Genomic DNA, 27,915 nt, shown 5'->3' on the forward strand with positions numbered 1-27,915 from the left:
TAAATATGTATATCATTTTCTAATGCACTAGTTATTAAGGGCACTTTTAAATTACGTTTCGTGTGGTTTTTGATATTGGCCTTCCATCAGTCCGCAAAAAGTTAAATGAAGGAGATTAGTTTAAGAGATGGGTTCGCTTTGATACATCTGTTTTATGGTTACCTATCTGTTAATTTCATGTATTCTGTGTGCAATATAGAGTACATTTACGTAGACCCATAAAACCCATACGCTATAAAATAATGATTGCTATAAATAATTAACTACAATTTTAAAAATGAACAACTAGGTATTTTCTCCCAAGGTCACATTACTATTTGATGGGCCATGCCCGGCCATTAGAAGTTGTTTTTGATTTATTTAATGGTTGCAGATTAACCGCTTTAACATCACGCGTACAACATTGTTTATTAAAATGGTGCTCTGAGTCTGGAATCAAAATATTTTATCAGCTCTTCAACTCTTGATCTGAACTAAAATCGTTTATCGTTATACTCTTGTTACATGTGTGAAATTCTAGACCGAAATGTGAATGTTGAATTAATATACGGCCACTGTAATGTTGCCGAAACGTCGTGGTAAATATTACTCATGTGTGTTAGCGTGATAAGTCCTGCGCGTGGTATTTTGACTATGAGTGAAAAATCACGAAAGTTTAAAACGTTGTTGTCTCACGATTTGACAAAACCAAATTTTTTAATGATTCTACTCACTCACTGATCATTCTCATCATTAATAAGATTTCGTACCTCAAAAGACAAAAATGGCACCCTTATACATACCGATCACCGTGTTGTCCGTCTGTTAAAATCCTTATCCACAAATTCAACCCTTAGTGCAGGAGTCCTACCTGCACTTGGGCAGGTTTTTTTAAGAAAAAAAACGAGAGCCTTTGTGAGTAGGTCTATCAAACGCAATTATACTAGTAGCACATTGTACCTACTTAGTCTCTTTTTTTAATTTAATTTTATCATTGTTTTTAATAATGCGGTTTCAATTTATTAAAAGATCAACCGTCTTTTAAGTCTGAATTTTTAAAATTCAGTCATAATGTCCTATTCTTTATAAAGGATTCAAAGAGAGAGAGATACTTTTGTTAAAGTACCTACCATTTTTTAAATGATATTGTAACGGATAACTCACGTCTTAAATCGAGTTTAGCTCGACATGTACGGCACTGCTAACGGACTCTTACGTGACTGAGTTCACAAACTAAGGTAGTATTATCGTTACTACTACATACTTAAGGTACCACTAGTAAATTATAATTTGACATTCATAAAATTAAACGTATTATAAAGTGATGGGCAAAAATAACGTTCCATACAAAACTATCCGTATTTTTTTTACTTTATTTCTGTTAAGAATTATCATTGTATTTCTATTTTTATAGAATTACTAGCCTTTACCCGCGGTTTCCCTCACGTAATAATTTAGATCTAGCCATTGACATCCTTACGGCACTAGACACAACCCCTGTCACGGACGTCAATCAACAAACTATAGTAAAACGTTCACAAAACCGCGCTGTGAACTAATTTCGTGCTCTTTTTTATTCTAAGAAACATGCAGTCTATAGGTACATAGATGTCGATGGATCTATAGCAATAGAATTAGTACTCCGCAATATTACCGAATTTCCTAATCTCTACATTTACACCGTTTCGTTGTACGAAAAACAGTAGGTAGATATGCAAAATTTCGTTTCATTTATTTTCGTCATTTCGCAGTTACACAATTTTATAAGCGTGCATATCTATCCCATGGGAATATCAAAATAAAAAAACCAGGCAAGCGCGTGTCGTACACGCCCAGGATAGGGTTCCGTAGCCATTGCGAAAAAATCAAATAATATTTTTCTGAGGGTTTCGTATTGTGTAAGTACTGAATCTTCCAATTTTAGGTATATTTTATACCTTAGGCTGCTATTTACTCTTAAACTACTAATAACTCTCAAGCAATCTTAGCCGCTATAATTTGACTGTGTGACTGATATGTATATTCATGTCAAATTACAGCTTTCTAGAACGGTCTCTGAGCTTACCCGCGGGCAGACAGACGGACAGACATGGCGAAACTATAAGGGTTCCTAGTTGACTACGGAACCCTAAAAAGCCTGTGTATTATTCCCAAAACCCAGCAATCTAACTGAATAACATATCGAATTCCTTCCAATTCGTCGTGCCGTTAATAGCGTAAAAAAGTAACAATCATACACATAAATAATACGCGTTTATAGCATCTCCCTATATAGACTGTAGTCTTTGACTGTAGATTTTTAAGCAAAAAACGGACGCAATTAATCAATTTAGGTTTGTCCGTTAGTGCGAGAAATGGGCAAGACTTAAATAAACCCTTTTAACCTCAAAAAAGTACAAAGGAACATCGAATACAAACTAAAAGCACCACAGAAAGCGTTTTCTATCAAAAATCCAGGCACGCGCTGCCGTAATGAAAATGTTAGAAAAAACAACGTTACGATCGGACTTTAACTAGGTACAATTGTTTTGTAAAGTCCGTGGTATAGGATCATCATCATCATCATGATGAGCCGGAAGACGTCCACTGCTGAACAAAGGCCTCCCCCTTTGACCGCCACAATGATCGACAACTCGCCACCACCGGTTTCCCGCAACTATCACGGTGGTATAGGATAGATGCTGAATACGATCAGTTAAAATAAGATTTTGTTATAATGTCATTTTAAAACAAGCTTTTTGGCTTACACTATTTTTTGACTATACATGCATTGTAGTCTTGTAAATGTGTAAATTCGTAAAAAAATCGTACTAAATTTTAAGTCAATGTAATACTTGAAAGTGGGAAAAAAATCCTCTTAAGATTTAAATACAGCTAACATACTTACATAGGTACCTAAATAAGGGAATTGCAAGTTAAATAAAAGCTTGTATAAAACATTAAATTCCCAATCCGCACTGGGCCCGCGTGGGAACTATGGCCCAAGCCCTCTTGTTCTGAGAGGAGGCCTGTGCCCAGCAGTGGGACGTATATAGGCTGGGATGATGATAAAACATTCATTTATTAATTTCACAAACAAACAGAGCAAGAATTATTTTGCCAGTTAGGTTCTATTTTGTTGGTTTATTTTTAGGGTTCCGTAACTCGAAAGGAAAAAACGGAACCCTTATAGGATCACTTTGTTGTCCGTCCGTCCGTCTGTCAAGAACCTTTTTCTCAAGAACGCGTGGTATCAAGCTGGTATGATAGGTATCAAGCTGAAATTTATATCAAATACTCAGATCTACTGTCCCTTAGAGCTATGAAAAAATCAAACTTCTAAGCCAACGCAATCAAAAGATTTATGCCACAAATTTCCGCAAATTTTCGGAACTCGCAAGGGAATTAAAACCTACAGGGTACTTTCCGTGAACTCAGTCTTGAAATTTGGTAGAAGAAATTAATAAGCACAGATAAATAAAGGACAAATTGCGAAAACCGTAAAATTTTAGTTACATCATATAATAAAAATATTTATACTTACGGAACCCTCGGTGTGCGAGTCCGACTCCCACTTGGCCGGTTTTTTTAAGTTTCTATTTATTTCGTTCTACAGGGTGTCCCACGGCTATGCCACATGGAGGGAAAATATCCTACATATTGGAGATAGACAATTTTACTGAAGTGAGACTTCATTTTGTCTGATTAAAAAGAAATTAAACTGCATCGAAGTTTTTTGAAAAATATCCTGTCTATACCGAGAATCGAACCCACCTAATAGTAAAAAAGTACAATTATATTAATTTTCCTGAAATTATTAATGTCGAATTACATAGCTTTCCCTTTATTTAAGATGCTATGTTATCAAGAAAAAATTTGATCGGTACCGAAAAATTACAGATGTTTTTTTTTTACTATTTGGCGGGTTCCATTCTCGGTATAGACAGGATATTTTTCAAAAGACTTTGATGCAGTGTAGACAAGGTATTATTCTAATTTCTTTGAATGCAGTTTAAATAGTTTTAAAAATAAAAATGAAGTCTTCTTTCAGCAAAAAATCTACAATATTTAAGATACTTTCTCTCCATGTGGCATAGCCGTGGGACTCCCAGTATAAATAAAATTAGCTGTAGGTACCTGACTTTTCAAACTATTCTGTAATTGGTTTATATAAGTACCGTAGAACTGAGGTTACGCCATTTTAGAATAGCTGAATAATAATAAATTAAATACAAACCCTGGTGAAAAAAATAAACTATCAGCGTTCAATTCATGAATGAGATTAACATTTGTTTAAAATATTTAATTTACCGATGTTACTTTCACAGTTTTCTTTTGATAAGAAAAGCTAATGAACGTTATTGTTTCTTTTGAAACTCATTTTGTACTTATTTATCATATTGACAAGCTAAGGAATGTAAATAGACCAATTTTGAAAAGATCCAAACTTGTGATTTGGTACTGGCAGTGGCGTCAATAGCTTATTTGTCTTTGAAAAACTTTTACAATTATTGTCGGTTATAAGTTTAGATTATAAATTATTTTACGACATGGCTACTTCTGTAGACTTATTCGAGCTTATTTGGGAATTTGATTTGATTCATAGAAATATTGAATGTTTTTACACAGGTGCCTACTGTAACAGAATAGGCAAAATCATACAAACAACAGAGATTTGCTATTATGGAAATCATACTTGCCTACGTCCTATTTTTCCGAGATTCAAAATAAATGATAGGCAGAGAGGTTTACCGCAGTCCAGTTTATCATTCTTGATGCCAAAACAGTGTTGTCAGCTATTAAATATACCTTCCCCCAAATCTTACTGCTTCATACTACTTTTTTCTTTGCTTACTTTTAAATAGTACAGTGTACAGAGTGATTTTTTTGTGGTGTGCTGCAAAGATTGTTCTATTTGTGTTTGTTTTCTTTATTAAAATATAATTAATAAAGATCAGGTATATTGCAAAAAAAATGCAGTGAAAAGATAAAGTAAGTATGAAAATGGTTTTTTTTATTTGGAGAATCCTCAAATCTAGCACTAATGAATAAAGCGGCGCTTTTTCCGGTAGTTAACTCGTGTGCTACCCCAAAGAGAAAACTCTCGTCGACCTGCCGGGGTCAGTTTTCATAAATATTTACATATTTAACTTCTGCTAACTTAACATTTACTTGACATAAACACTTTGAAATTTTCCCTAGCCAAACAGGAATGACATTATACTCTATTATACCTAATTATTATTATGGATTTGTTAGTGAAAGTTAGTGGTTAGAGCACTTTGCTAAGCAGATACAATTTTGACTCTCCCCTGTTTACTTCGTTCTCGTTTGAAAACATAAGGTACACCAGAAACTTTTCAAATAAAAGCTTACTTGCTATGGTAACAGCTTTGTTACTCTTATCATTAATATTAAAAGTTCGGTCACCTAATGCAAAACACACAACGAGACTTAAATATATATGCTCGTTTTGAGGTGAATTATAAGCTGGCGACATTATGCTCAGGCTATCATATTGAGATCGCTATAAAAGACGCCCGCGAGAGGGTAACAACCCCAAATCTGTTCCTCCCTACAAAAAATCGTAAAACAAGTTATCAGGTAGCACGAGTGTGTTTTTGTAGAGTAAGTTGATATTATTCGAGCTGATGCTGAAAAAACTAAAGTTTCTGTATCAGCTTTTATAATTTTGATTAAGCTATAATGAAATTGATTTATTCATTCAAAATACATATTGTAAAAAATTACCTATGTAGACATCGAAAAAGAATAACTAACTTGATACGAGTATGATGTCCTCATAGAAGAAAAAATCTATTTAAATAAAAATAAAATCCTGACTGAGTTACTGTCTAAGAACTGACTGATTTATCAACATTAACTCCAAATTAATGGCCCTCAGAAAGATGAAATTTTACAATTAAGATTCCCTTCATGATATGGACAAGGAAAATAGGCAGGTTTTGCGAAATCCACCTGGAATAGGGAAATATATACCGGGCGCAAAGCCACAGACATAAGCTTGTAAATCTATTTGGAATAAGCGTATTGCTATGTCTATTTTTTTACTACTATCATGAATTAAATATTAACTCTACACTCTTTTTTTGGTTGGTCGGGTATAAATTCATCAATCAGAAGTTTGTGAAACCAACACCCTTTAATTACCATAGCATCCTACTCGCATTTTAATTACATAACTGAGAGTGTTTTTGTTGCCATGTTCAGGGATCATTTCAAAATAAAGCTTGTGAAAAATACTTTCACATTGAAATTGCTCGGATACTCAGGGGGAAACATGGCTTATAATATTTAAATTCTATAATTTATATGGTAAACCAGCAACAGATATCCATACTAATACATGTTATAAATGCGATGGTGTGTTAGTATGTTTGTCCGTCTTTCACGTCGAAACGGAACGACGGATCGACGTGATTTTTGGCATAGAGATAGTTTATGAACCAGAGAGTGGCATAGGCTACTTTTTGACTCGTAAAATGCACAGTTCCCGAGGGAACCAACCCAGACGCACGGATAACCAAATTCCACACGGACGAAGTCGCGGGCAAAAGCTAGTTATTTTCTTAATTTAATTAATAATTAGTACCCATAAACTTAACGTAGTTTGTATTTCGACAAAGTGAGTAATGTTTAGCCATAGTATTTTGTCGATAAAGCTTGTATTTATCTCGCTCTATTAACTAGCTTACTGAAGTTTATTGAAGCTAATTGAGAAAATGTGTCGCCCGCAGCCTGGTTTTTTTTGAGGGACTTAACCATGACATTAATGTAATTAATAAATTAAAATTCAGACTGTTCATTTTCTAACAAAAATATAATTGCCAGCAATTTACAGCAAAGTAAATTGACAAGTAAGTGTAAATGACTGCCGACAGATATTTTGATTATTACTTAACTTGTCAATTTACTTTGCTGTACATTGCTGGCAATTATAATTTTGTTAGAAAGTTAACAGTCCTAATTTTAGCTTATTAATTAAATCTATGTGATGGCGAAGTTACAGAAATACTTACTTACGTTATAATTAAAATACCATAAACGAGACTTATCACGCTAAACACACGAGTAATATTTATCTCGACGTTTGACCACTTTACAGTGGCCGCGCGAGTCCTTCGAACTACCCGCACTGGATCACAAAATAGTACCGCCACTCGTATCTCGTACTACCCGCACTTAGTCATTTGTATTTGTCACTCCATCACACCGACACACAACGCTAACAACCGGGAACACTAATAGTCGGGCTGAACGTTCGGGGGGACGGTCGGACATTTGTCGGAGCTTTACTCAGTTTGGGACTAGGTCAATTGGTGTCAAGTGTCCCATGATGTCCTAGGTTTTTAACCTGTTTTTTTCTTTAATAAATGAAACTCTTGCACTTAATTTCAAACTGATTATTTTTAATGATTAAAGGCTAGCCTCCAGCTGAATGTTAAACTAAAACTGTAGCATTAAACAACTTACTTAATTACTTATATATGCATCATCATCATCATCCCAGCCTATATAATGTCCCTTTGAAGGGCACAGGCCTCCTCTCGGGATGAGAGGGCTTGGGCAGTAGTTCCCAAGCGGGCCCAGTGCGGATTGGGAACTTTACACACGCCGTTGAATTGCTTCGCAGGTTTGTGCAGGTTACTAGGTTTACTTATATATTAAAACGAGAATTTTATATTTATGTTGGAACTTCTCTGTCGTATTAGGTCAAGCCTGTAATGATAGATGTAAGTGTGTGTACAATAAATATACAGTAAAGTGAATACATAACAATAGGGTACAAAAAGGTTTAAATTTAAGTAATATCAAGCGTGACTAGCAAATTAAGTTTTAGAACTTTTTCGGTTGGGCTATTGACACGGATTTGATCTCCAAAAACTCGTTGACGCACTCCATTCCTCTAGAAATACAAAAGACATTTCACATTAGTTACTGCAGTTTGCAGTCAAGTATTATTCCTGATTTGGGTATTCTTGGCCGACGAAGTCGAAGTGAAAAATTAGTAGGTACAACATAAGTATAAGTATTGACTAGATTGAAGTCGTATTGTCTAACGCGCTGACGTTCGCGATTGCATTCATCATCTCTTTCTACCCTCGTCTTTTAACGTGTGACAGAAAGATGTGGTGAAAGCAATTGTTATTCCAAATGGTGTAAGAAAATAAGGTCTCAGACCACCCCCAAGCGAAACCCAACCTGTATTCCTTTGATGTTTAGTAAATAATGTTTAGCAATGGAGGGTACATTGAGGCTTAAAATAACTGAACGTTAGGTTATTTATAGTTTCGTAAACCACTAGATGCTGATCTTTCGCTGTAATTGTTGTGTTATGTTATTATTATTGAAAGTGTAGTCACGCGTATAACTTATTATAATATAACTTTCTGTCACTAAAATATTTAAACTCACATAAAAACCGCTGAAAACTAACTATGTAACTCACCTTTCACGCCCTATTCCAGAATCTTTAAAGCCACCAAATGGTGCTTGATATGCACCTGCTGGATAAGTGTTTACGCTGTAAAAAATACGGGATTTTATACAAAACATTCTTTAAATTTATTTTTAACAATTATAATCTTAGTCAAGAATACTTAGGTAAGTATTCTTGACAACTTTTCGACAATGCAGTCGCTTAACTTTTGTATGTGTATGATACTTTGACCTAAAAAGATGGAGTTTCATTTAATTCCTTCACATTTTTCCCGTCTATCCCACTAGTCCCATTGAGTAGTCCCATCATGGGACTACTGAGATGATTACGTGCCAGTAGTCCCATGGGACAAGTGGCACTAATATCATATAGCGTGAACGGTCCAAAAAAGAAAATTGAAAAAATGCCAATCGGGATACTTTCAAAGACGCTAAGGAGGACGCACAGTACGCACACCCAAGAAGGAGGAGACAGTTATATTTTTTACCTTCGTCTCATAATGAACCTTTCCCCATAACTAAACGGTTTCCATATATTTTGCCTATAGTTCTCTATAGCTCTCTTGCAATCTGTAGTTGTACTCCACTACAAAGTAGGTACCTATTGAAGAACATATTTATTTACCAAACAATACCAGCTTCAACGTGCTTGGCAAACTGCAAAGCAATGTTGATGTTGTTCGTGAAGATGCCAGCGGAAAGCCCGTAGCTTGTGTTGTTGGCGCGACCTAGCACCTCCTCCAGAGTGTCAAGTTTTAGAATGCTCTGCACTGGCCCGAAGATCTAGGAAAAGAGGTTATCAGTCTTCAAAGTGTCTCTTTTTTCAACAGCTATAGCAATATAACACATTAATCGCAAGTCATATCAGACGCATCCCATCAAAAACTTCTTCATCTCTCCTGTTCGGAAAGTTTAATTTTCATGGGTAGTGTGTAAAGTTTTTTTTTTTAATTTTTACTATTAGACACGGAATCGAAGATACGTCAACGTCAAGAAGTTACGTCAATGACACTTTTTTTCACGTTTCGGCATGGCCATCTAGATACGCGTCGTGACCAAGGAGCTTATTTACAACACTGGAAGTTGAACGCCGAACATCCGTTTGAAACATGAAACTTGACTTTTATTATGTCACGAATATATTCCATCTCTTTCTTTAGTTAGGTTAAGAAAGAGATGGAAGTCATTCGTGAAATGTGAAAGAAGGAGACGGAATATATAAATAAGTAACAAAGGCCAAACTTCGTTCGGCGTTCAACCTTCAGTTTTGTTTATAAGCTCCTCTTTTTTTGTAGTATTTTACTTTCCTCACAGTCGAAATGAAAATTAGTGTCTAACTCGGGTAAAATTACCCATTTCCCCCGAACTATTGGCGCTCTCACTTCGTTCGAGCGCCAGAAATAACTCGGGTGAAATGAGTTAATTTCCACCCTCGGTTATTAATCTACTATTATATGTTTGACAGTTTATGGCAAAACCGTGATCAGAAAAGCACGATTAGAGCAAGCTAATGTAACTTTAGCTCGATAAAATCTCTAACATTTAGGTGCTTTGAACCGTGACGGTGTTATCATGATCCAGCCATTCGTCGAAATATTAAAATTAAAATAACCACTTGAATTTATTTTTCCAAGAAAAGAGACCGAGCTAAATCAATTTTCGCTCTGAAAAACTCATATTGCAATGCTCATTGAAAAGTATAGCATAAGCAACTATAGAATCAACTCCATATCATTTGCCATCCAGTCGAATGAATTTATATATATATAAATCGGTCGTTCTTAACGCACTTCTTCTTTAGCAATAGTCATATCATCAGTGACATCAGCGAAGACAGCAGGCTCTATGTAGTAGCCTTCGGTTCCTATACGTTTCCCTCCTGTCAGGAGTTTTGCTCCTTCCTTCTTGCCTGTTTCGATGTAGCCCAGCACCTTTTTCATCATTGCTTCACTAACCTGTTAATACAATAGTAAATTACGGTATTTTTAATAAAAAACAGTAAAGTTAGTAAAGCTATCTAAGCTGGTTATGACTTGCTCTCTAATTTCCTTCTTCCTAATTAGCTTTAAATATGCCATTATTTTTCACTTTTTAGATACAGTACCTGAGGACCTTGATGGTTAGTAGGATCTGCGGGGTTTCCTACTTTGATTTTTTTTGCTTCTTCAACTGCTTTTTTCACAAACTCGTCGTAAATGCTCGACTGCACAAACAATCGTGACGCAGCTATGCATACCTGACCTTGGTTAGCGAAAACACCGTTTGCTGCATAGCGTACAGCGGTATTTACTGGAATAAAAATAATGCTTAGCGGCATACTGCAAAATAATTTCAATAAACCACCATGGTATTCAATGAATCAAAAAGAAACGAAAAAGTTGACTTGCAAAGGGGTACGTATTATAATGTATAAATTTAAAATACATATCGGTTGAAATACAGACAGTTGAAATACCGAAAATTATAAAATATAATGCATCAAAATATATAAAGTTATTTGACATAAGTTCTAAACGCATAAGCTTGAAATGCAGGGTGGTCAAAATATATTATTATAAGCTCTGGCGCTAATGCAGAAGTGTTTTGCCGTCCCGAAGGTAACTTACCTCCTGCGTATGGCCCCAGCTTGGTTGTTCCCCGACGACGTGGGTTATTTTGACGTAGCCATTAAGTCGGCGATCGAGTCAATTACCAATGTCTCCCTGAGCGATAACCAATGGGCACAGGCTGCTCTGCCAATTCGGCACGGGGGCATTGGGGTGCGGCGTTTGCGGGATGTGAGCTTGCCGGCCTTCTTGGCGTCGGCGCATGGGGTGGCAGGCCTGGTCTCTAATATTCTATCTCTGGATGGGGACGGGGCAGGTATACCGTATGTAGCCGACGCCGTGGTGGCGTGGTCAGCTCTCAACCCGGGGGCGACCGTGCCTGAGGACCCTGCGGTCCAGCGTGGGTGGGATGATGTGGGATGTAGGGCGACTCTCGATCGTCTCATTGATGGCGCCGCGGGTGCGGATCTCGCGAGACTCTTGGCGGTATCGCGGTCAGAATCAGGGGCATGGTTGCACGCGCTACCTTCGCCTCAATTAGGCACTTTGCTCGATGGTGACTCGTTGCGTGTGTCAGTGGCTCTCCGCCTGGGCTGCGATGTATGTCAACCTCATTTATGCATCTGCGGTACCATGGTGGGAGCTGCCGGTCATCACGCGTTGAGTTGCCGGTAGGCACCCGCGTCACCATGCTCTCAACGATATCGTCCAAAGAGCCCTCAGGTCGGCTGGCGTTCCATCCGTGCTTGAGCCTTAGCCGCACGGACGGCAAGCGGCCTGATGGCCTGACGTTGGTGCCGTGGGAGGGGGGCCGTTGTTTGGTGTGGGACGCTACGTGGTGCCCCATTGGGTTCCGGGTATATATTCGTTCCCGTGGCGGTGGAGACGGCGGGCTGCTGGGGGGCGGATGCAAAGCGTTTTGTAGGTGATTTGGGCCGTCGACTCAGGCAAAAAGGGGAGGACCCTCGCTCCGAGTCATTTCTGGTACAAAGGCTGTCCATAGCTATCCAACGTGGAAATGCCGCGAGCGTTATGGGCACCTTTGTGGCGGGAATGGCGAGGGGCGAGTTATTTGACTAGGTTATAGTTTTCTATTGTAGATAATAATTATTATTATAATAGTTACAATGCATAATGGCTATTAGTCATATGGCACAAAATGCATATTTTGATATCGTATACGTTAAAAATACATAAAATTATAAAAAATAAATAGTTAAATGAAATATCAATCAAAATCTATACAGTATGTTTTCTATATTGGTTGAAATATTATTAGAGACACTAAAATTTTATAAAGAAAAATGCATAATTATAATACAATTCTGGCACTCGCCGGCCGCTGGTGTGGCACGCTCGCTTCGCTCGCTCGGCTCGTGCTTGTTTTGGTCACAGTTAAACCTAACACGCTCCTCCTTGCTACGCTCGTCGTCGCACCTAAATTTCTATTCAATTAATAATCAGACTTCAGTTTTAAATGCAAGGTCGTGTTAGACGATACGGCCTCCGATCTGTCGGTATCTTATATGTGAGGTTAGGTAGGTTAGAGTTCTGTCCAAGCGCGAAGCGCCTTAACTACTCTTAATAGGAGCTCCGGGAAACGGAGCTCCGTCGACATTGCCATAAAGTCCTTAATTTTTCAGAATTTAACATGCAAATACAACGTAAATAGACTGGAGATGATGATGAACATCGGGCATTATATCGTATGTATTTTGACCATTACGTAAAACGTACTGTAGGAATTTTAATTGTTATTTCTTTCAAATATTATATATTCTGATTGTATATATTCTAAACATGTACATTGTGATCTTAGTCATTTTAACTGTATGTATTTCGATCAATATGAAAAACGTGCTTTATGAATTTTGATTATTATTTATTTTAACCATTATATTTTCCAATTTTCTGTATTTTAACTGTATGAATTTCAACCGATATGTATTTTAAATTTATACATTATAATACGTACCCCTTGCAAAGACACCTATTTAACCGAACTACTACCTACACTGTAATTTCTATTTATTATCAAAATAAATAGATTATTACACCGCAAATGCTCAGAACTAACCATAACAGAATAAAGGAAGCCAAATTGAATTCTTACCATCTGCATCATTCATTATAATAAGTGGACTCTTTCCTCCAAGTTCTAGAGTAACTCGTTTTAAGTTAGTCTCTCCTGCTGCTTTCTGAATAAGCTTGCCAACCTACAATGACCAAGAATTTTTATATTTTTACAAGAAAATATATGCAAATTGGTTATTGGTGGGGTATTGTTGTTTTAACACATATAAAATAAATTACAACTTAATTTGCTTGAAGGCTCACTATTAGGGTATCATAACCAAAATGGCAAAAATACGAGGCTCAGAGAGGCTTAATATTCGAAAGCCCTTATTTTGATTGTACATAAAGTTGGTACTCATGGGCAGTGGTGATCATTTCCCATCAGATGACCCACTTGCTCGTTGACCTCCCTCTCATAATAATAAAAAAGTCACGCCCATGAGATAATCGAATGAAAAATTGAAAAAAAACAAGTGTTTGCTACGAAACTGCTTACTTCAACTGATCCAGTGAAAGAGATCATAGCGACATCGGGGTGGTGCGTGAGCGAGGAGCCCGCGGCGGACCCCATCCCTGGTACCACGTTGACCACCCCTGCTGGGATCCCGGCTTCCTTTACGAGTTCAGCCAATACCAGTGCTGTCAGAGGCGTTTGCTCCGCTGGCTTGACCACTACAGTACACCCTAGAACCATCTTAACCTTTGTACTCTACACTAACGAACAAAGTTTTAACAAGGGGTCGACTTGGCAGGCACCGGCCTATTAACGCATGGCTCCGTACCTCAAATGGATTTAATCGTTCACTTGACTCATTCAGTATTTTAAACGCGTGTAAGCGTCATAGGAAAACAGAAAAGTCATATACACTTACAGTATGCTTCAGGGCGTACAGACTGGGCGAAGTTCTCAAAACGTACTAACTCTTATGTGCGTTTGAGGTACTGAATGCTGTAAAAGCTACTACGTAAAGCGACGTAGCGGGGCTGATACAAGTACAGAAGCAGAATTGCTACCAGCAATTAGTGTCTTGATTATGAAGAAAAAGTTATTGACCTTACCTGCGGCTAAAGCAGTTGTAACTTTGGTGACGAAATTAGAGATCGGTGAATTCCACGGCAAAATAAGACCGCATACTCCCGTTGGTTGTTTCAAAGTGTACGTGAAAACATCACCGTCTGTAAAATTAATTCATTAATAAAAAGTCAAAAAAAAAAAAATTGAAGACGGTTGGACTTTACCCGCTGGTATGGTGTCCCCTTGGATTTTGTCAGCTAAACTGGCACAGTAACGCATGAATTTGATTCTACTGTCAATATATTCAGAAGCTTTGTTGATGTTCATCCCATTGTCGTATGATTCGAGTTCAGCGAGATACTTCGCGTCTCTCTGGATGAGGTCTGCGAACTTGTTGAGCAGACGGCAACGCTGTGACGCGTCTAGCAGCCGCCACTCCGAGTTGCGGTGGAACGCGGCCTTAGCGGCACTCACTGCCAGGTCTATATCCGCCTGAAAATGACATGAGAAGATTAAATATGACGTCACGTGGCAACAACGTAACGTAGATTTTCTACAGAATATTACGCCATGCACGAACTTTTACAGAGAAAATCACGGTTTACCATTAAACAGCCACGGCTTTGCAAAAAACGGTAAAGTAAAAAAAAACTTTTTTTTAGTTTTACTTACGTTCAAAATACACACACTGTGTTTTTCTTGATTTTCGCTAACTTAAAAGACGGCTAAACTTACTGATAGAGAAACTACCTGATAATTAACTGTTATGGACTATTTTTCTTTAATTAATAAAAACTTTTTCACTTCTTATAATAAATAAATAATGAGGCAGAATTTATCTCGGGTAGTGAATGGATGCTTATAGGCTTTTTAAATAGTAATAAACACTTTGAAATTGAAAGACAAACTAGTTTATAACGTTTGTTAGTAATTTATTACGAAAATTCATATGATTGTAATCTAATTATAAATTCAGGTGTTGGTATGAACTGCAACTTTACAGCTGAATAAATCTAGGTTGGTTACTTTAGATACGATTAACTACTCTTATCCGATATGAATAAGTTAGGTGCTTTATGTATTTTTTTTATTTGTGTTTCTATTGGAATGTAACTTTAAAATTATAAAATAAGATATTTTGTGTTGGATTTCCATCAGCATGTACACCGACATTGTATCAGCATGGTGAAAGGTTGTATTGCTCTGAAAATGAACTCTGGTTGAGTTCGAAACAGTCAGCTCAGTTTAGTCAAGTGGGGGTATTAGTTGGGTTTGTGTGATGTGTTCTTACAGTGAGGAGGCAGAGGTGCTGCATGAACACACATTTCTTGCATAGGTCGTGAGTGAGCAAAATATTTTTTTATAGTTCTTGCAATTTATGTATGTTCGGGTCAAATATTGCAAGTTTTTGTCCCACTGCCAACTATGGGACCGACTTGTACTTTGGCAAATACACAGCAAAAAAGCTACCTACCAATTAAAGGTGAAATTTTTAACAAAAACTTCTTTATACGGGACGTATCTCTGAAAGCCATAACACAATGATTGTCATAATTTTGCTAAGTAGGTAGTCATAATTTTTTGCCGCCTAAATCGTATTCCGAAATTTTTTAATCATCTTACTTTAGAACTCTATTCATTAGGTAGGTATAGTTTTGGTTTGTATTAAAAAAAATCTGAAACATAAATTGATTCAGAAAAAACAATAAATTTAAAAATCAAAAAACCAGACTGCCTTAAAAAATACTAAAAAGAGGAAAACACGTCTAGTGGGCTAGAACTTTGTTAAGTAGCTAACTTAAAGTTCAACAGTCGGGACCCATTAGGTAAGAATTTTTGAGCGTCACGATTTAAATGGGTCCCAACGTTGAATTTTCAGTTAGCTACTTAACAAAGTTCTAGCCCACATGACTTGTTTTCTTCTTTTTAGTATTTTTAAGGCAGTCGGGTTTTTGATTTTTTTAATTTATTGTTTTATTGCACACTTTTCTGTTAAATGGGTATATTAAAACGGTTATAACCCATATATTTTTAGAATGGGCTAATCTTTCATTTGAAACCCCACTCGATAGGTTTGAATTAAAAACATTTCTTAAAAACTTACGATTTGGCGCCAAAAATCCGCCATTTTGATTTTTTAAGAATTTCATGTACCCAGTGTCACTCGCGTCATTAAGACAAATCCAATGACGAATCATTTATCAAAATCGGTTCTGCCATTGAGTAGTTACGAGAGGACATAGGATTAGACATACATACATACTTACATACATACATACGCGTCAAACAACCATAACTCAATACCACTGCATATGCCATTTCACGCTCTCGGTAATTTTATGTACTTAATTTTTAAATAGTGTGTGTTACTAGATTCTTGCGTTACCTTATCACCTTCGGCGACTCTCGTGATCACTGTTCCTTCATGAGGAGTCAACGTCACGAACGTCTTCCCACTGCGGGCGTCAACCCACTCGTTGTTGATGAATAGCTACATGGCAATGCTTTATCAATAAACTTTGTGGAAATAAAGTTTTATCGTATAATTTCAGCGTAGTCAAAATACCACCAACGGGACTTATCACGCAGACGAGTAATATTTACCTCGACGTTTCGGCAACATCGCAGTGGCCGTGGTCACGAGTAGACTGAAGTGTGGGGTGTCAAGTAACGTCTGCCTAGCAGCGCGAGTCCTTCGCACTACCCGCACTTGATCATTTTTATCTGTCACCCCATCATACCGACACACAACACTAACAACGTCAGATCGTCCCTCTGAACATTCATCCCGACGCCGACGCTTATTAATAACAGGATTCCACGAAGATGAAAGCTTATATCCATCATCCCGGTTGAAATATTAATGACCAAGTGCGGGTAGTTCGTGATACGAGTGCCGGTACTATTAGTGATCAAGTGCGGATAGTTCGAAGGACTCGCGCTGCTAGGCAGACTTGACACCCCACACTTTAGTCTACTCGTGATCATGGCCACTGCAATATTGCCGAAACGTCGGGGTAAATATTACTCGTGCGTGTTAGCGTGATAAGTCCCGTTGGTGGTATTTTGACTATGAGTGAAAATCACGAAAGTTTAAAACGTTACATAATTTTAGCGTATAATCCAACGGTCTTAAAAAAATATTTTTTTTCCAAGGACCACGAATTTGCAAATAAATGTGAGAAGGTATGCACACATAGGGAAATTAAACCAACGCTGTATCTAGTCCGTTAATTTTCCATATTAAACCAAAAATACTTCTGTTAGTTCCACTTTTTAAATGATATACATATGTATGGGTATCAGTAAAATTAAAAAGAAAGAACAGCCTTTGAAGCTATATGATTCCCTATTACCTACTTTAAAAATAAAATCTCTCTCAAGTAGTTTCTGTGATGCTTATTTTTATGTGGTGCTTAATAAAGGGTCTTTGTATTTCATTTAAAGATTGATAACATTTATTCTTGATATTACAAATTAGAAAAAGAAATACAGATAGGTACAAATTATCACGTAATGGTCCCAACTCAACATACTTACCTAATGCCGGTATTTCTGTCGAAAATATTTGTTACGTTATATTTCAATCTTGTAAAAGATAATAAAATGTCACATTCCCCGTTTCTCATATTCAATTTTACACTACCTACTTACTCGAAACCAATCACCGAAAAGTATTTCTAGTTATTATTCTTCACGATAAAAGAATTCATTTTACATAAATTAAAAATTATTTCAGCTCTCTTATTTATATTCAAGGCTCCTATTGTATATTATATTCAATTGATACTTACTTTAGTATATTTGATGTCTGGTTTCATCTTTTTCAACACCACAACCTTTTGTGTCGGAAAATAAAGTAGAATTGGTTAAATAAGACGACACAGACATTTAAATTAAATACATAATTAGCATTACGAAGAAAAGTCAACATAATAGTGCAAATAGATTCAGATAGAATTGGATTGTATACCTCTTTATTATACAAAAAAATACACCCGGCATCTATCCTTACCTATGGCAGTGCTACAGCTCACTTTCAAACCTGATCTATAATGACTACCAAATTGTTTATTCAGTTGGCTGCCAACAAGGCGACCCTCTCGGACCAGCCATCTTCAGTCTTGCCATTCATCCCATTATTTCTGATTTAAAATCAAAATTTAACGTTTGGTACCTCGACGCTGGCACCCTGGGTGGTGAAGCAAGCACAGTTCTTAACGATCTACGTTCAATAATTTCTAAATTTAACTCTATTGGACTCGAGGTGAACAGTGACAAATGCGATTTTTTTATTAATCCTGATACTTTTAACAAAGAAGAAATTCTGAGAAAATTTCAGGATATCTGTCCTGGTATCAGGTCTCTGTCGAAATGCTCGCTTAATCTCCTAGGTGCACCAGTTTTCGACGAATCATTTCCAAATTTCATTAGAAAAAAAATCGATCTTTTTTCTGAACTTTCTGATCGTATGTTGGAAATCAATTCTCATATGGCCTTTTCCATTCTCCGCTTTTGCGTTTTTGTCCCTAAATTTACATATTCTTTGCGCTGCAGTCATTCGTATCCAGATAAAAATGAGTTCCAGGCTTTTCCTTCAGGCCACTCTTCCCATTAGATACGGTGGCCTCGGAGTACGACAAAATAGTAGTATTGCTCTACCCGCTTTTCTTTCATCTGTACACCCGTCACTTTGTGATTATGATTATGAGGTAGCATGCTTGTCAGATGCGGAAAATGCTTGGAAAATGGCTCGTCCGGGAAAAGAACCCCCTCAAAATAAAAACATTCAGAAGCTATGGGACGACCCAGTTTGTCGCCAGGTTCACGCTTATCTCCTGGATACCTGCTCGTCTAACTCGGAGAAGGCTCGCTTACTCGCCTCGTCTGAGAAGGAGTCTGGTTTTTGGCTCCAAGCGTTTCCTTCTACAAATTTCTCCACCCTCCTCGACAGTAACTCTTTCAGGTTGGCTGTCGGCCTCCGTTTAGGAGCAGATATTTTAGTACCCCATCTTTGTCTTTGTGGAGCATCTGTCGATCGCTTGGGCCATCATGGACTCTCGTGCAGAAGGAGTGCCGGCCGTCTATCTCGCCACGCCTGCCTTAATGATATAATCCGCCGGGCTCTTTCCATAAATAAACGTACCTTCTGTTTTGGAACCTCCCGGGCTTGCACGCGATGATGGAAAGAGACCCGACGGATTAACCCTTATTCCCTGGCAAATGGGTCGGCCACTTATCTGGGATGCCACTTGTGTGGATACCCTCGCGCCGTCCCATTTAGCCTCTTCATCTACCAAGGCGGGCGGAGCAGCAGCGCAGGCTGTGACAGCAAAACGCCGCAAATATACAGGTCTCTCTAAAGACTACATATTTACAGCTTTTGCTGTTGAAACTTTGGGTCCATGGAGTTCGGACGCTCACAAACTTTTCGGACAAATAAAAAAATATATTCGAAATTACCAATGACCATAGGGCTGGTGCATTTCTCGCCCAACGTATTGGAATCACGATCCAGCGCGGAAATGCAGCCAGCCTTATGGGCACTTGACAAGACTTGGGTGAACTGTATATTTAGTTAATTTATTTTTAGGATAGTTTAGTGTAACCTCAATGGTTCCTTTTTAATTAATATTTACCTAATAAAAAAAAATAAAAAATAAAACATGAAATAAACAGGTATGGATAACTAGGTAGGTATAATGTACGTGTATTGCAACTACAAATTTAAATACATAAACCATGGTAAGATACCTACTCACTCACGATCTACTCACTTGTGTGTTCGAAGTCAATAACTCAATCTAATCATTCGCAAAAACTTCGAATTTAAACTTCTGCATAGAGTGGTCACTTTCAACAGTCAATTTACGAGTAAATGGACTTATCGGGTTTGACCGTGTAACCCTCGCGATGCCTTTTTAGAATAACGATGTAACTCTACAACACGACATTCTTATGTGAACCGGGGTTCCTTATGCACGATAAAATTTCGCTTTTATGCCGTGTATGTTTAAGTCAGAAACATAGAACATTCAAATCGCGCATTTTTTCTACAAACATAAAATTAACCAGACGTTGTTTTTTTAGTGCTGTGCCACACCGCTTCTTAAAAAACGGTGACGGTATGGAATCGCAGTGACGCATCGTATGCGCACCGTTTTTTTTTTTGCATGCTTTCCACACCGCTGCTTACAATACGCAAACGGTCCGAAATCGCAGTGTCGTGCCGTAAACGTCACGACTTTTGTTTGGTAAAGTTCTGACGTTTACGGCATGTCACTGTGATTCCGTATTTTAAGCAGCGGTGTGGAGAGCATGCGATAAAAACGGTGTGCATACGATGCGTCACTGCGATTTCGTACCGTCACCGTTTTTTAAGCAGCGGTGTGGCTTCGTGGAAATTTCTTCATGTTTTTCTTTTCTTCTTCTTAATTTTTCAATAATTTTAAACATTAATTTTCAATTTTCTGTGATGTCAGAACACATAAGGCACTGATTTTTCATTTATTCAGAGTAGACTAAATAAATAAAGCAAAGTCTTTTTCATTTTATTGGTCTAAGATATACTTATAGAGCCATTTTCGTGTTCAAATATACAGTATCTTGACCATGGAAAGGTTACGCCTCATCGATCCCATCCAAAAAAAAAGCTATTGGCTACATGCTCCTTGGCCTACCTACCAGTGTTTTTAAAAAGTATTAAGGAATAAAATTAAGAACATAAATTTAAAGTAAAACAATACTTTTAATCATTTACTTTACAATTTTTTCGGCTGAGCTACAGTCACAGTCTTGACCTCCAAGTAAGCGTTGACGCAATCCATTCCTCTAAAAAAAGAAATAAATATATCAAATGCAATATAGAAATGGTACTTTGTACCTATATCTACATATTTAACATTTGTTGCACATGTTTTTGGATGAACCTACCTACGCGCCAGTTTTATGTGTTTTTGTTATTGCTCTAACTCTAACCTGCTAAAATCTATCTTTTACTACTTTCTATTATAAAGCTTGCCTGGAAGAGATCACTTGGATGCGATAAGGCCGCCTAATTGCTTATCTTTATCTTGTTAATTTATATCTATGAAGGTACCTGTTTTCTTTATTGCTGGTTTTTAATAAATAATACAGTGATGTATTATAATTATTGTAGAGTCACCAAACAAAACAACAACGCACAGAATATAACATTGTCTAAGATCCGAACTTGAAAAGATTTTCACCGGTCTGAAAACAGAATGAAACCTATATTATAATAAATTTAGTATACATACTCGTATTAGAAAATATATTAGAAATGGATTTGCTAAAAAAATACAGGACAGGCTATTTTTAATTATTAAAAAAGAATTGTTGCATCATCGAGATAATACGTAAATTTTATATTGACTTAAAGTATAAAACTTTTAAAATAATGTAGAGGTTGGGTTTGCTATTGTTTACCTGGACGAACTAACTGGGTTGCCAGGTATGAACTTAAACAGTTATGTCGTTGCCAGTTACTTTAACTTAATTAGATAATAGAACAAATTGTATATCAACGTAAGCGCTGTTTTATTGTGAAGACGTTGATATAGGGTTGTCTGCATTTAATTAAAAATTATAAAACAAAAAATAGCCTGTCCAGGATTTTTTAGCAAACCTATTTCTAATATATTTTCTAATATAAGTAGTAAAGTTATTTTAAAATACATTTCATTATATTATCAGACCGGTGAAGATCGATCTAATACATACATATCACTTAAGGTAGCTGTGCAAAAGTAAATTCTAACAAAGTATAGGCAGGTACTTCAAAAACTCACGCGACTTAAGAGTCCTACTCCTACACTTCAGTCTACTCGTAACCACTGCGCTGCACTAAAATGGCCGAAATTTCGAGCAAATCTCTGCAAAATTTGTCGTGACTGAGAAAGAAAAACCTTACTTTTCGCGGCCAAGTCCTGAGTCTTTGAAGCCACCAAAAGGAACCTGAACATTATAAACCAACCAATTGTTCACCCTGTAAAAATAAACAAATATAAAAACATGAGAACTAAATTACATAATTATAGGTAGTGTCATTGAGGAGAAAATTTTACCAGATAGTGCCGGCTTGAACGTGCTTGCTGAATTGCAGAGCAGTGTTAATGTTAGAAGTAAAAATACCAGCAACGAGCCCGTAATTAGTGTTATTTGCTCGATCAATCACATCTTCAAGCGTATCGAACTTCAGGATACATTGCACTGGTCCAAAAATCTACAACAAGTTTAACAGTTAGCCAGCATGAATTTCAGCGTATGTTAACTGAAATTTGCTCACGGAAAGTTTAACAACTTTACGTATTTACTGAACTCGTTTACCTCTTCTTTTGCAATAGTCATGTCATCAGTCACATTGATGAATACAGCGGGCTGAATGTAAAAACCTTTGTCACCGACACAATCACCGCCAGTCATAAGTTTTGCTCCCTCCTGTTTTCCTATTTCGATGTATCCCAGGACTTTTGTCATCATCTCAAGATCAATCTGCAAATTGTTGGATAATAATAATGATTTTACCGTGAGAGTTTGTGAAATTCAGGATTGCAGGTTTATCCTAAGTTTAATCATGTGTACATCCCTTTTGCATACTACTCCAAGTTTACAAGGGATGCTTTCTTTTTGTTTTCAACAAATTCTAGAGCGTTTAGCCTCCTGGTTATAAAAGTAGGTTTGTACCTGTGGCCCATGTCGTGAGGTAGGATCAGAAGGATTTCCAATCTTAATATTCTTGGCGAAATCTACAGCTTTTTGAACAAACTGGTCATAAATGCCTGACTGAACGTATAGGCGTGATGCAGCAAGGCATATTTGTCCTTGGTTAGCGAATACTCCATTCGCTGCAGTGCGCACTGCGAGCTCCACTAAAAGCAACAAAACGTATTTAAATTCGAATCATTGGGAGTACTTCACAGATATGACTTGTCGATCAAAATCTTAGACTGAGAACCAAGTCAAGATTTTACATTGCAATGCAAAAAAAAGTTCATTTTAAAGAAAACTTTCATGTTCGTCGCTGTAGTTGTAGTACAGTCGAACAAATTGAATCATGACATGACCCAAGGTGGAACCTTTGTGCTACTAAATTATAATAAAATTGATTATTAAAAAGTTCCATCCTGGGTAATTATTCAATTTGTTCGACCGTACATGTACATACCAACAATTGGAATACACAGCGAGGGTAAGTCTTCTGAGCGTTAACATTTTTAAGTGCTTATCTCCAGTTTAATACATCAGTGCTTATCTCAATTTGAGTACAAATTCGTTATCAACAGTGAATTTTAAAATGGATTAACTCACAATCCGCATCATTCATTATGACGAGAGGATTCTTTCCGCCCAGTTCAAGCGATACCCGTTTCAAATTCACCTCTCCGGCGGTGCGTTGAATCAGTTTGCCAACCTGCAGTTACGTATCTTTTGGTTAAAAATTTCTCAGTGGTACTTAAAGCAGATTCATCTATTACAGTGAATGTTAATTGGCCTCTTCACCTCAACTGATCCGGTGAAAGAGATCTTGGCAACATCAGGGTGGTGCGTCAGCGAGGAACCGGCGCCAGGGCCGAAACCCGGCACCACGTTAACCACCCCAGGTGGAAAACCAGCCTCATTCAACAGCGCGGCCAGTGCCAACGCAGTCAGCGGCGACTGCTCTGCTGGCTTCACTACTACTGTACATCCTGAAATATATCTTTTTTTCAGAACAACGAATATCTAATTCACTACTTTTAATTCCTTATGTGAAGCACGGGACTATTACAGACATTGCTTACAGTTAAAAACATTCACTGCGTGGTCAGTTAACATCACATCACAATTTTATTGATCTTACCTTTTCTAAAGTTTTGCAGATTTAGACATAGTCGGCACATTATAAATTTTCTTATTTTTTTTTTAATGTTCGTGAATTAAAAGGATTCTCCTGCTATTTTTCGGAAACTGATATACGGTTCCCTATGCACCTCATATCTCAGCTTGTTTGTTTCTTATTTAGCCACTTAAGCAGTGACGCTAGCGACATCTATGCCGTAGCCCTCATCGAGAAACTTTTTTCGGCACTCCATTGGAACTAACCGCTCACCCGGACAAGAGATATCGTTACTAAGCAATCAAATTAAGATTGGTTTTTTGGAATCTTTTTGTATTTTTTATTTCAATTCCAAATTTTAACTTTTACGGTCATCTCGTAAAACCTAAATTGAAAATACAAACTGAAATATAGATGCACAGAAAAACCAGAAAAATAAGACCATCACTGGGAATCGAACCCAGGTCCTCGGTATTCCGTACCGCGTGCTATACCGCTACACCACTGATGGTCAACGGTACCGACACGAATTTTCCCTATGCACCTCATATCTCAGCTTGTTTGTTTCTTATTTAGCCACTTAAGCAGTGACGCTAGCGACATCTATGCCGTAGCCCTCATCGAGAAACTTTTTTCGGCACTCCATTGGAACTAACCGCTCACCCGGACAAGAGATATCGTTACTAAGCAATCAAATTAAGATTGTTTTTTTGGAATCTTTTTGTATTTTTTATTTCAATTCCAAATTTTTACTTTTACGGTCATCCCGTAAAACCTAAATTGAAAATACAAACTGAAATATAGACCGATTGTCCTACGGCATAGATGTCGCTAGCGTCACTGCTTAAGTGGCTAAATAAGAAGCAAACAAGCTGAGATATGAGGTGCATAGGGAAAATTCGTGTCGGTACCGTTGACCATCAGTGGTGTAGCGGTATAGCACGCGGTACGGAATACCGAAGACCTAGGTTCGATTCCCAGTGATGGTCTTATTTTTCTGGTTTTTCTGTGCATCTATATTTCAGTTTGTATTTTCAATGAAAATAATGCTCTTTAATTCTAAAACAAACTGAACAAATACTTCAAAATTATTTATCAAATTTACAAGTAAATAAATCTAATATTCACAGATTGATTACTTTAGCGTAATGTTACCTGCAGCCAAAGCTGTTGTTACTTTGGCAGCGAACATAAGAATCGGCACATTCCAGGGCAAAATAAGCCCACACACTCCCACGGGCTGCTTAAGTGTGTATGAAAACACTTCACCATCTGCAGATGCAAAATATCCATTAAATTAGCTGAATACAAAAACTACATGAAACTAGCAACTCAGGTGAAGGAACATAAATTTTACCTGCTGGAATAGTATCTCCTTGGATTTTGTCTGCCAGGCCGGCATTATAGCGAGCTAAATTCTCTGCCATTGCTACATTACGCATGGCAAAACCTATCAACATCCCGTTATCGTAAGATTCCAGTTCAGCAAGGTACTGGGTATCGCGTTGGATGAGGTCCGCGAACTTGTTGAGCAGACGGCCGCGCGCTGATGCGTCGAGCAGCCGCCACTCCGAGTTGCGGTGGAACGCGGCCTTAGCGGCACTCACTGCCAGGTCTATGTCCGCCTGAATAACATTTTACGATTAGGTAGTTTCCTGGCTAAAAAAATATATTATACAACGTTCATCATTTAGATTATCAGAAAATATTAGACAAAGATGAAGGGCGTGACAGTTCGGGAGTAGGGACCCTGACGTCACGCCGCGCTAAAAACTGTCTCACAGAACTTTAACTGACTATATCAGACGTTTTCACCCGGTGTGCCGCAGCACAGCAGTGTGCCGTGTATGCTGCATTGAAATCATGAATAGCTATTTTAATGATAAAATAGTACGAAAACAACTGACGCGCGGCGTGTGCAATTAGCGCTTGTCAGGTTGTTATGGTAACGGAGCGGGAGCCGGTCTAACTCGCGCTTGGCTATTTTTTACTGGTGTGCCCTGAAACTTGCTAAACGAAAAGTGTCTAATAATATTTTCAGATATTTAATCGTACTGACAGACTAATTCGATTTTTTAGGAAACTGGCCGATTAGAGCAATCATTTTTTTTTTCATACTTACAATTATCATTACAGGTTATGCGATAATTTAGCTAACAAAATATACTTATTATATGCAATGATGCCAATGATATACGTAAACAATGGTAAGAGAATAAAGTAAGAATTGCCTTTCTTTACAATAATATTTTAGCATCGTCTGAGTGTGGTTTAATTGAAGCAATAGAATTAGGAATAGAAAGTAGCAAAATACGAATGAAAATATTTTCTGTCGAATGACAGCAAAACCTCAATTTAATTAAAACTAAATGAATATTTATTAAACGAACAAAATTTCCCGCACAGCCACCTCATGATAAAAATAACAACTGAATAAACACTAAATTATTGCGCGTGGCTTATTCGATTCCAATTTACCTTATCACCTTCAGCGATTCTGGCGGTGACTGTTCCGTCGTGAGGAGTACACGTCTCGAACGTCTTCCCACTCCGAGCATCCACCCACTCATTGTTGATGAACAGCTACATGGACAAATGAAACTGAGACTGCTTTAAACATCCATTATTTGGAACAAAGCGTCTTTATGTTTGTAGTTTTTAAATTGTATATAAAATGCTTTATAGAAAATGGAAGCAGCACTCGGGAAAAATCATTATGGGTGACTGGGAAGGGAGAGCCAAGACAGTGCTGGACTCTCACCTGCTAAAAAAACCCGGGTGCACGGCCCCAATTCCCTGGACCGTCTTTATGTTTTTCCAACAATACATATTGCTTAAGTTTTTACGTAACACACACACTACTCATTAATACCAACAGTGGGTACCAATTGGTGTCAAGTGTCCTATGATATCCTACTAATATTATAAATGTGAAAGTTTGTGAGTGAGTGAGTGAGTGAGTGAGTATGTTTGTTACTTCTTCACGCTTAAACGGCTGGATGGATTTGGATGAAATTTGGCGGAAAGTTAGTTTATAACCTGGATTAAAACATAAGATACTTTTTATCCCGATATTCCCACGGGATAGGGATAAAATCTCGAAATAACAACCGCTAGGCTTAGAGTCATGAAATTTGGTATGTAGGTATTTGGACGTCTGGAATAAAACATAGGCGACTTTTTGACCCGATATTCCCACGGGATACCTAGGGATAAAATCTTGAAATAACAACCGCTGGGCTTTGAGCCACGAAATTTAATACGTAAGTAGCTGGACCTCTGGAATAACACATAGGCTACTTTTTATTCCGATATTCCCACGGGATAGGGATACAATCTCGAAATAACAACCGCTGGGCTTAGAGGCATGAAATTTGGTATATAGGTAGCTGGACGTCTGGAATAACACATACGCTACTTTTTATTCCGATATTTCCACGGGATAGTTTTGTAACTAAGGGACCCCATACATCCGTGTATTATTATTATTATTATTTTGTAATTTTTTCTTTAATTGTATACTTACTGTAGTTTTTAAGTATTTTATTTGTAATTATTTTATTTTGAAAAAATGACTCTGCCAAGCTTCTTGCGGCGCATTCTTCTTGGCAATGATGGTCTTTCCGAAAGCGCTGGTATTTTAAAAAATGATGTGTAAAAGTGCCCATTGCGGCCTATTTACTGAATAAATGATTTGAATTTGAAATTGGATAGGGAACAATTTTGAAATTTTAGCACTGGGTTTAGAGTCTTGAATTTTGTACAGTTATTCACAACACAACCTCAATGAAGACCACGATATAAATTTTGGAAATTTCCAGGGGAAAATCCCGAAAATTTCAATTGCAACTACCAGACCGAATAGTTTACGCGTGCGAAGCCGCGGGTAAAAGCTAGTAATAAATAGAAATAAATAAGTCTAGCAGTAGCATACCTTAGTATATTTAATTGCTGGTGCCATCTTCGTACAAGCATACGTGTCTGAAACTAAACAGTAAACGAGTTGTGTTATTCTTATTAAA

At 37.4% G+C, this 27,915-nt stretch overlaps 2 protein-coding genes across 2 annotated transcripts; both read right to left on the bottom strand.

Moving 5' to 3' along the window:
* Positions 1-7,413: 7,413 nt before the first annotated feature.
* On the bottom strand, positions 7,414-17,893 carry LOC141427391 (aldehyde dehydrogenase-like). The gene is made up of 11 exons (XM_074086749.1): positions 17,850-17,893; positions 16,442-16,546; positions 14,280-14,547; positions 14,100-14,216; positions 13,537-13,724; positions 13,078-13,180; positions 10,523-10,707; positions 10,209-10,373; positions 9,044-9,201; positions 8,429-8,503; positions 7,414-7,885 (listed from the first exon to the last, which is right to left on the bottom strand). Exons 1-11 carry the CDS (start codon positions 17,874-17,876, stop codon positions 7,816-7,818), a joined length of 1,461 nt encoding a protein of 486 aa, XP_073942850.1. The 5' UTR covers positions 17,877-17,893; the 3' UTR covers positions 7,414-7,815.
* LOC141427390 (aldehyde dehydrogenase 1A1-like) lies at positions 10,355-27,895 on the bottom strand. The gene is made up of 12 exons (XM_074086748.1): positions 27,828-27,895; positions 26,372-26,476; positions 25,251-25,518; positions 25,049-25,165; positions 23,578-23,765; positions 23,386-23,488; positions 22,762-22,946; positions 22,405-22,569; positions 22,143-22,300; positions 21,989-22,063; positions 20,816-20,886; positions 10,355-10,373 (listed from the first exon to the last, which is right to left on the bottom strand). Exons 1-11 carry the CDS (start codon positions 27,852-27,854, stop codon positions 20,817-20,819), a joined length of 1,461 nt encoding a protein of 486 aa, XP_073942849.1. The 5' UTR covers positions 27,855-27,895; the 3' UTR covers positions 10,355-10,373; position 20,816.
* Positions 27,896-27,915: the final 20 nt, after the last annotated feature.

This window comes from Choristoneura fumiferana, chromosome 4 (genome assembly GCF_025370935.1).
Source record: "Choristoneura fumiferana chromosome 4, NRCan_CFum_1, whole genome shotgun sequence".
NCBI lineage: Eukaryota > Metazoa > Arthropoda > Insecta > Lepidoptera > Tortricidae > Choristoneura > Choristoneura fumiferana.

Coding starts and splice junctions, on each gene's coding strand:
- LOC141427391 (XM_074086749.1), bottom strand. CDS start 17,876: ATGAAACCAGACATCAAATATACTAAA. Junction 14,217..14,279: donor AGGGGACACCATACCAGCGG/GTAAAGTCCAAC, acceptor TTAATTTTACAG/ACGGTGATGTTTTCACGTAC. Junction 8,504..9,043: donor GTTGAAGCTGGTATTGTTTG/GTAAATAAATAT, acceptor TATTTTTTACAG/CGTAAACACTTATCCAGCAG.
- LOC141427390 (XM_074086748.1), bottom strand. CDS start 27,854: ATGGCACCAGCAATTAAATATACTAAG. Junction 25,166..25,250: donor AGGAGATACTATTCCAGCAG/GTAAAATTTATG, acceptor TTGCATCTGCAG/ATGGTGAAGTGTTTTCATAC. Junction 22,570..22,761: donor CCTCACGACATGGGCCACAG/GTACAAACCTAC, acceptor AACAATTTGCAG/ATTGATCTTGAGATGATGAC.